This window comes from Solanum pennellii, chromosome 7, assembly GCF_001406875.1.
Source record: "Solanum pennellii chromosome 7, SPENNV200".
NCBI classification, from domain to species: Eukaryota; Viridiplantae; Streptophyta; class Magnoliopsida; order Solanales; family Solanaceae; genus Solanum; species Solanum pennellii.
The window spans coordinates 78,241,770-78,251,569 of NC_028643.1; the positions used below are offsets into that span (position 1 = coordinate 78,241,770).

The 9,800-nt window shown below is 32.5% G+C and overlaps 2 protein-coding genes across 3 annotated transcripts; one reads left to right on the forward strand and one right to left on the reverse strand.

Moving 5' to 3' along the window:
- Positions 1 to 3,785: 3,785 nt before the first annotated feature.
- On the forward strand, positions 3,786 to 7,192 carry LOC107026109. Of its 2 annotated transcripts, none has more exons than XM_015226966.2 (2): positions 3,786 to 4,000; positions 5,646 to 7,192. In XM_015226966.2, exon 2 carries the CDS (start codon positions 5,667 to 5,669, stop codon positions 6,957 to 6,959), a length of 1,293 nt encoding a protein of 430 aa, XP_015082452.1. In that variant the 5' UTR covers positions 3,786 to 4,000; positions 5,646 to 5,666; the 3' UTR covers positions 6,960 to 7,192. The 2 variants fall into 2 exon arrangements, with proteins under 2 accessions (XP_015082452.1, XP_015082453.1); XM_015226967.2 differs by lacking the exon at positions 3,786 to 4,000 and adding an exon at positions 4,022 to 4,242.
- A 355-nt stretch (positions 7,193 to 7,547) lies between these two features.
- Positions 7,548 to 9,332, reverse strand: LOC107025324 (probably inactive receptor-like protein kinase At5g41680). Its single transcript, XM_015226108.1, has 2 exons — positions 8,237 to 9,332; positions 7,548 to 8,158 (listed from the first exon to the last, which is right to left on the reverse strand). The coding sequence occupies exons 1-2, from the start codon at positions 9,330 to 9,332 to the stop codon at positions 7,548 to 7,550; spliced, it is 1,707 nt and encodes a 568-aa protein (XP_015081594.1).
- Positions 9,333 to 9,800: the final 468 nt, after the last annotated feature.

Consider the following 9,800-nt stretch of genomic DNA (forward strand, 5'->3'; position numbering starts at 1 on the left):
TGGGGGGTGGGGGTGGGGGTGGGGGGTTGAGGGGCAACAAAGTCAAAATTGCACCATTTTAAATAAAATGTACCTAACAGTGGCACTATAAAAATGAAACAACAAGTGTCAAACATATTTTATGGATAAGTGAAGTCATCAAATTGGGCACTTTATGTGGAAGTATCAAGATTTTTTTTGCCATAATCATTTGAATTCGATTAATTTGATTAATTCAGATTCAAATAATATATAATTTCATTATTTTGGGGTATGAAAACGCAATTTCTAATTAAAAATAGATGAAATTTATTTGTTTGTTCATAACATTTCTTAATAATGAAGTATTGAAATCATTTTAATTGTAAATGTCCGTTTTTTAATAAGGAAAATTATATGAAATAGCAAATTATTAATTCAACTTAAATGTTATGGTCATAGTTTATTTTAATTGTAATTCACAACAAACATCTCCTTTTTTGGTCGGTTGGTTAGGTATACAATTAGTCATTTTATACATTTCGATATAAAATATAAAAAATTCGTTTGCGTTTGTATAAAGCAAGAGAAAAGTGTATATACGAATGCATATATTTTAATTCTATACAATTATAATTACACAAATATCGATCTTGTCATACAAATTACAATGTATAAATGAATTTATACAAAACTAAACAATTGCATAAAAGTGGAGGTTTGTAGCATTACAAATTAAAAGCTCTAAAACAAATATAAAATTTATTATGAAGCGCAATTATGCAAACTATAACTGTAACGTATATGTTTTGTTAAAGTCTAGTTAACATGATTAGGTTTTCCATACTGATCATTAAAGGAGAAATGTCTTGGAGTTGCAATAAAAACCTCTAATTAAAAGTTATTAAAATTTAAATACAACATTATACTATTTAATTTTCTTTTTGTCTTAACCTTAATTGTTAAACTAAAGACAAATTGTTAAAATCGGAAAAAAGTGATAATAGTTTTGAATGGGACATAATCATATGGGAAAAAAGAGAAATAATAATGAGAAAATACTTTCAACTTTTTTTTAAAAAAAATATCTCCTCACCGTAATTTCTCGCTAATCTCACTTTATTAATTCAAAGAGAATGTTATAAATATATATCGTTTGATAATTAATTATATTAATATATGGTTAAAATATATATAACTTATACATTAATCATGTATAAAACATGTATATAATACATGTATATTTAGTAATAAATATATAAACTTATACACTTAATATTTTATGCAAATTCTTATAAACTAATTGATTAAAGTATTTAGAATCGTAATTCTAAAACAAATAACCGTTGAAAAATTCTAGAAAAGATGAAGAAGTGAGAATATATGAGCAAAAAAAGTCCAATTTGATCTTTAGATGATTTTATATAAAATTCAAGTGGACCAATAAATTTTATAAAAAGATCCAACTTTTGGTGACCCCATATTTATATTATCACTTTAGCTTTTAGCTTTTGGATTATTGGGGTAGTAGGCCTAATACTTTGAATTATGTGGCAAATTATACTAAACAAAAAATAATTTTTAGAAAAGATGTATGCTCTTTAATGAATATAAAAACCTCAATTAGCGGAGAAACTATGATATTTTTTTCATAGGGTTCCACAAAGGGGACAAATTTTTCGTGTTAGATTTTTCATTTGATATTTCATATTCGTTTTCAACTTTTATAATCACGTTTTTAGTTACAACTTATGATTTATAATTATAAATTTATTAGTTTTCTTTTTGAGTTTCGAAATCTAATTATAGTTTTTTTTATATATATATATATGTTGAACCAAAATTTTAACATTAATATAGAGTTTGAGTTACGATTATTAAATTTTGCATATCCTTATAGTGTTCCTTTCATTTTATCATTTGATTAATCCAAATTCACTTCAAGGAGTGAAATAATTTAGTAAATAAAAATTATTCATAATGATTAGTTTTGAAAAGAGTCGCTTTCTTTTCATAGTTAGAACTCAATATATCTAAACTCTTATTTGATCATAGATTTTAAAATTACGCTTTACACATATATCCTACTTGAATTTTGTTTCTTTTTTTGAATTTTGCTAGTGAATGAATTTCTAAAATGGGAATTATCAAAATCTATAACCAAATAAATATTTAAAGACAATTTTTTAAAAATCTAATTTAAGTAATTCATCATGATTTGAAAAATAAATAAATACAAGTTTTACAAAAATATAGAATATGGTCACCCGTGACGTTTTTTCCCCCTTTTATATGAACCTTATCCTTTTGTCTTTTTTCTACACCAAAAAGTGTCATACTAAAAAATAAGTCATGTGAAAACGTCATATATTTTGACAAAAAAAAAATATTAAAGGGAGAAAATTTGGTTACATTTTCGTAATCTAATGATAAATTTTTCTACGTCCATATTTATTGAAAATGATGAAAATTATTGTTTCAAGATTCCTCTTCCAATGTTTCATTTTTTGGATTTGATATTTTAAAATAAATTGATGTTTACAAAGTTTTTAAAGTTTAGTCTACCTTGAATGAATGTGAATTTGATTTGTTTAAAATAAATTTTAAATATAAATGTCTAAAGTTGACTCATTGATGAAAGTATATTGTATGTAAAAAGTGTGAGAATATCCATAAGATTACTATATACTTGAATTTACATATTTCGTTAAATTCAATAGTGTTGACACTATTTTTGTATTTATGCTAAACGTTAATCAGAGTTATAGAAAGTTAAATTCCTATATGTGTTTTTATTACCTTTAAGCTTTGTGAAGTAAATTTCGTTTAAATATCAAACTACAAATTATTTCAACTGAATATCTAAACACATGATAAAATATCTCTGTTAAATATTTTTTTATTTTAATTTGACATTATACATAAATATGATCCTTAACTTGACGTCGTTCGGCAACTATGACCCTTAATTTTGAATGTCCACAAGTGACACTTAAACTTGTACAAAATTGAGCAAGTAGACACATGTATCCTACATGGCGTGATACACGTAGGACGCCATGTAGGATACAAAATTTCAATGTAGGTTGTCATGTAGAACGAATGTGTCAGTTTGTTCAATATTATACAATTTTAAGTGTCTATTTATACACATCTAAAGTTAAGGGTCATAGTTGTCAAATGACATCAAGTTAAGAGTCATGTTTATGTATTATGCATTTAAATTTTGATAAAAACTTCTATTTATGTTCTCTGTAACTTGTTCCAAATTGAAGCAGATATATATAATTAACGAGATGACATAGTCTATATGGGCGTACGAGAAGACATACAATATTTTTTGTTCAAACTTTAAACTAAAAATTATCTAAATGAAATCTACCTACAAATTTAATTTTATAGAATTTTAGAAACTTTTTTTAAAACTTTCATTATTTTTACGAGACCTTTGTTTTCATCCATAAAAAATACGAAAATATCATTCAAGAGATTGTTTTCACAATTTAAAAAGTTATCGATATGTTAAGCTTGATTAATCAATTCAAGAAAACATATCTAACCAATTCTATAAGTGGATATAAAAATATTGTTTTCGATAGATCTTCGACGATCTAACGTTGTGACATCCCAAGAAATTTGCAGGTAGTAGACACGCTCCAATGTGCAGACACCAACTGTTTAAACGCACTAAAAAGTCCATTCATTGATTGGAGTAGTGAGCCAATGGCAATGGGTCGGCGTCTACTGTGGGGCTAATACTTTAACTTTTTGTATTAAAAAATGCAAAACAAATCCTAATACTAATCTACAAAAATTAGTATAAAATTCCAACAGATAGTACAAAATTAGAGCACAAATATTTAGGGGACTTTCTGACAAACTTCCAAATCCACTATCATCATTCTTGTTGATTTTATTCTCTGCAAATCACAATTATTCTCCTCCTTTGCTTCGTTTTAAGAGTTGGGTTTTCTTCATTTTCCATTAAAGATCACTCTTTTGGGTAGATTTTTGGCTTAATAATCAGAGACTCAGTCTGTTGGTAAAGAATTGGGTTCTTGGACTTTTAGTTGTTTGTGTTGTTATTCTTTGACTTTCTTCTGTTTTTTGCTCAATTCTTGATTTTGCACTTGTTTAGTTTCTGAGTTGAGACTGTTTTCTGTTCTTGATTTTGAGGTATGTTTTGTGTTTTTTTTTTGTCTTGAAGGGGAAAAGGGGTTAAAGATTGTAGCTTTGTTCATGTAGATTTGGTGCAGGATTTAAGTTGAATAGTTAAGGAGAAAGGTAAAGATTGTGGCTTTATGCATTCTCATGGGTGCTGGCTGTTAAAACACTTGTAGGTTTATATATTTTATCTTTGGTGTCTGAGTTTAGTTTTAACACTTTGTGAGGAAGTAAAAGATAGTAGCTTTATTTGCTTTTCTAAGGTGCTGAATGGTTAGTACTTTATGGGGTTCTGTTTGTAGGTTTATTTATTTTATCTTTGGTGTCTGAGTTAAGTTGAACCCTTTGGTAGGATTGGAAGTTAAAGATTGTATCTTTATTTGCTTCTCAGAGGTGCTGGATTAGTTAATACTTTATGGGGGGTTCTGTTTATATTTAGGATCAGAGCTGTGTGATTTGTTACTTAAAGGAGGGAACCTGAGTTTTGAAGTGATTCTTTTTGGTGTGTTTTGGAGTTTTGTCTCTCCTTCCTTTTAGCTTTTTTTTTTTTTTCAGTTTGGTATGAGTAAAGCTGAATTCTTTTTGAAAATAGGAGAATTGATTGAGTTAACTAGTTGACTAGCTTGGAGCATCGGTAAAGTTGTATCAGTGTGACCTATAAGTTAGGTGTTTGAGTGGTGGAATAACGAGTGATGATTGTTGCAGGGTAGACTGTCTACGTCACACCTCTTAGGATGCTTTGTGCACTTGGCTTCTATTTTTTTTAGGAGGTTATTATTTTGATTCTTTAGCATAATTTCGGTATATTTCCTAATTTTGACTGTTTCTGCCTTCTATGCTATATTATTCTTCATCTTAAAATTAATTAACATGATGCTCCAATCTCAATCTTTCACTTCAGGGTTATTTTTGTTCTATTCGAGGAAAAAGATTACATTTTTGTTTCCATTTACTTCTTTCTGTAATGAATTGTACATGTGTGGAATTGTTCTTCTTCTTGACATGATCTTGTTGTTATCTTTGATCCTTTATTTGCCATGTATCATTTATGAGCTCTGATAATTGTCACTTGGTCCAAGTATGTATCTGAGTTAGGTTAACGAGTTTATTCATCAAGGTTTTCACTTTAAATAAAGCTTCTAGTTCTTGTTTGATGGAGCATGTTACACAATAGGTAAATTCCACATTGAAATGAGAGATACGTACACATTTTGACTCGATGATTGCATAGCCCAAGGGACAAATCCATGAGGTCTGTAGGGTCAAAGTGGACAATACGTATCATGGGTTTGGGCTGTGCATAGTGTGTAGAGACCATCTGTTGGGAACTCCAGTATAGTTGTTGTGTGCTCCAAAACAAGTTTGTGTTAAAAACAAATATATTTCTACTCCTTCAATTACTAGCCGTTCCTCTGTTATAAGCTATTTAATTTGTGGAGATCATTCAGTTTTTGTTCATAGCTATGTGTTCAGTATTAGCCGATGTGATATCTGATATTGATCTTATCCTTCGATTTTCTTAGGTTATATTTGTGGTCAGCTTCATGGATTCTCCACAGTCTGTTGTGTCACCATTTAAGAGTTCCTCCGTTTTCGCGGACTCTGAGAAGCAAAGCAATGAATTTTTCAGCAAGAACGCTTCTGGCCTATCCCGGGGAATTTCTGCTCATAGAGAGGATGTTGAAATCTGCAACATGGAGGACTTCATTGGTGTTCTCGACGTGTACGTACATCAGGCTAGAGATATCCACAACATCTGCATTTACCATAAACAAGATGTTTATGCAAAACTTTGCCTTACAAGTGATCCTGAAAGTGCAGTCTCCACTCAAACCATTAATGGCGGTGGGAAAAGTCCAGTCTTCAATGAAAATCTAAAGCTCAATGTTCGTACGATAAAATGTTCTGTTAAATGTGAGATATGGATGATGAGCAGGGTGAGGAATTATTTGGAAGACCAATTGTTGGGATTTGCACTAGTCCCCTTATCTGAAATCCTCATGAAAAATGGAAAGCTAGAAAAAGAGTTCTCTCTTTCGTCGACTGATCTCTTTCACTCCCCAGCAGGATTTGTGCACTTGTCCCTTTCTTACAATGGAACTTCACCTGAAGTTATTGAAATTCCTGCTTTTCCCATATTAGAAACTGATGCATCTCGGACAGACGGCGAAGCACGCGAGTCCCTTCCAAATGAGTTTGACAAAATTGAGTTCCCAGATCCTAAGATTGTAAATGAGAATAATCTCATGGTCTCCGAGTACTTCAATATGCCAGGCAGTAATCCAGATTCTCAAAGCTCGGATAGCTTGGTCTCTTCTGATACGGAAAACCAGCTCAGTCTAGAAGTCGATGTCCATATGGAAAATGTTCCAAGTGAGACTACTAATTTCCACCAATATCCAAAGCGTGATTCGCCTCCTAGCAGCATATCAACCATTGACTCTCCAACAGCTTTGCATCCCGCAAGCTCTCAGTCCTCCGAGACCCAAGGAGCTTCCAAGTCGCCAGGGGAAGAATATGCATCAGCTTCTAAAGAATGTCCCACAGGTAAAAATAATGTTGGAAATGCTGAGAGCAACATATCGGAAAGCAAGCCTCCCAGTGCATTTCCAAAGCCAGTGGTCATTGAGCCAGAGCAGAAGGTTGTGCAACAGGATATTGTGGATATGTACATGAAAAGTATGCAGCAATTTACTGAGTCATTGGCAAAGATGAAGCTTCCACTGGACATTGAAAATGGGACAACCAGTTCTGATAATTCGAGTTCAGATCAGACATCGCAGACACCCAAGAGCACTAGCTCAAGGGTGTTCTATGGCAGCAGAGCTTTCTTCTAAGCTTTTGTGAATGGTTCTCGAATAACTTATAGCGCGATTAGGAGCAAGTCTAAAAGGATAAGTGAACACTAAGGATTTTATGAATGTGGTGTTTATCCATTTTATCTTGTGAATGCTTAAAATGCTCTGAACTAATTAACTTTTTGTCTGTTGAAGACTTGTTTTACTTCAGTACCTTGTAGTTAATTAGAACTTTTGTTCTTAATATATGCTCAGCATTTCCCTTGGAATAATTTTGAATATGTGCTGTGCTGTTTCATCCTTAGTGTAACTACAACATTCCAGTCTAGGGACAACTAACACCCCCTTCCCCCCCTCCTCCCGGCCTTGTGGTGCCTGCCTTGAATGCCATTGTCTGATATTAGTTTCTGCAACAAGTAATCAGCTCGAGCTCGATGAAGAAAAATGCTGTTGTAGGCTGATTGTCAACATAAGAACACTGTTTTTTATAAGATGAATACTTATGAAACTTACATGAATAGTGTTTCTGCTTTCATCCACTCACTATGAATCTTTCACACAACTAGGCACACATTTCAGAAAAATAACTTAGTAAAATTCACATAGATAAAGAAGAAAGCTGTCAAACTAAGGGGTATAAACATGCTTCATTGAACCAGGGGTGGATTCAAAAGAAGTCATAGAAGAAGGAGAAATGTCTTCTTGATCATTCACAATTTCTTCGATTATCTCCAAGACCTCTGTCATAGTAGGTCGTTCCTCAGGCAAACGATCCACACACTTGAGTGCAACGTTTAGTAGAGGGAAAGCATACATTTCATAGTTGGCAACTTCACTATCAAACACTTCTCCAGTCCATTCTTCCCTCACTATAGATTTCACCCATTTGACAAGGTCTAATCCTGTCTTCTCTACAACTTTTCCGGTTAGCAGTTCCAGCAGAATCACCCCAAAGCTATAGACATCAGTCTCTTCTGTCAACATTTTCTCAGGGGCTGTATAACCATTGTCTTTATAGAGGCAACTTTTGTCAGGGTCTAGGAACTTGTAATATCCATACTCACTTATCAATGGCTCCCCGTTTTCGTTTAATAGAATGTTTGATGGCTTAATGTTGCCATGAGGAATGACATTGCCTTTCTTTGAACTTCTGTATAAGTACGCGAGACCTCTTGCTATGCCTACTGCAATCGAAAGCCTTAAGTTCCACGGGAAGTTCCATTTCCCCTCTGCATAATCTGCAACAATAAACAACAACAATATGATATAAATTTCTGAATTACAAGATGAGAAATTTGAAGTTCTTGACTACTTACTTTCGAAAAGTGTTAGTAGACTTCCACTGTTCTGATATTTGTAGATGAGCATTTTTTCATCATTGCTAGAGTAATAAGCAACAAGTGGAAGTACATTTTGATGCTTCAAGTTCCCTATCTTTTTCATCGTTCGCGAGAACTCCTTAAACCCCACTTGTAGTTTCTTCAGTCTCTTGACAGCAAACACACCACTTCTACTGATATGAACCTTATAAAGGCTGCTGCAAATGCCTTGCTTTGTTAAGTTAGCAGTTGCTTCAAGAAGATCGTCCATCGTAAACTTCTCAACATCTTCCATGAAGAAGTAAAGTTCTGAGCTTTTCTCTTCAGTGTCACACACTCCATCCACAACTTCATCTAAGGGAGTTTTTCGAGGAGACGGGTAATCAACTACTTCCTTTATAACCTCCTTATCCTTAACTGTCCCAACACACCTCATATACAAGAATACTAAAACTACTAACACAACCACAGTTCCAAGAGATATGAGGACCCAAACCATCAGACTCACATGATGATTCTTTGTCTTCTTATCGTCACTTACTGTAGTTGAAGATGAAGATTCTTTAATAGTTACACGTCTCAACGCGTGTAGACTTGTTATATGCTGTGAGGAAGTGAAATTGTTCTTAGAAATGTTAAGTTTTTTCAGATTCTTGATCCTTGTCAATGACTGCATTAGTACTAATGAGTTTCCACTTAGAAAGTTGCTGCTTAGATCAAGAACAGTTAATCTTTTACACGATGATATCGATTCAGGAACTGTTCCCTCAATCTTATTCCTAGCTAAGCTAAGGACTCTCAAGTTTGAGAGTTTACAGAGTGACTCTGCATCAATTACACCACTTAGATTCATGTTCTCAAGTCTTATTTCTATGACTTCTTCGGAACGTGAATCACACTTAACACCATGTAATTTGTAGCAACAAGGGTAAGAAAGCAAAGCATTTCGATCAACGTTTAGTACATTGTTTGGATCAAGAGCAACAAGAAATTTGATAAATGATTTTGATTCGATAAACTCGCCTCCATTACAGTATCTGATAAAAAGAAGAGAAAGTAAAACACTTGTAATGAACTTGAGAAGATTGTCCATCTATTTTAGCTTAGATGAAATGTTGTTGTTTGACAGTGTACAAGGTTACTAAGTTGTGTTAACATGATTTCATAACATAGTATTATCCATTTTTTTGGTATTTTCTTGTCCTTGTTACCTTGTTTTTTGTTCATAGTTTCCAATGTTTTCATGTTTTGATTTGATCCCTAATCTACCTTGTAATGTTCATATTCACACTATAATGACTAGGAATTGGACAAAGATCATTTCTTTTTATAAACATTACAAAGTTGTGGTGTCTTTACTATAGGAGTTTACCTATAAGTTCAAGAATTTTCGATTTTTCTAGTTAGAATGGATTGGTCGTACGTATCCAATCAATAATTGTTTATGACTGAATTGCTATTCACTTGGTTTTGTGGTAGAGGGGAAAATGTTTGAAGAATATGAATATCTAAGTTGATCGGACTCGGTGTGGGGGTGTTTGATATGGGTATGGATCTAGAA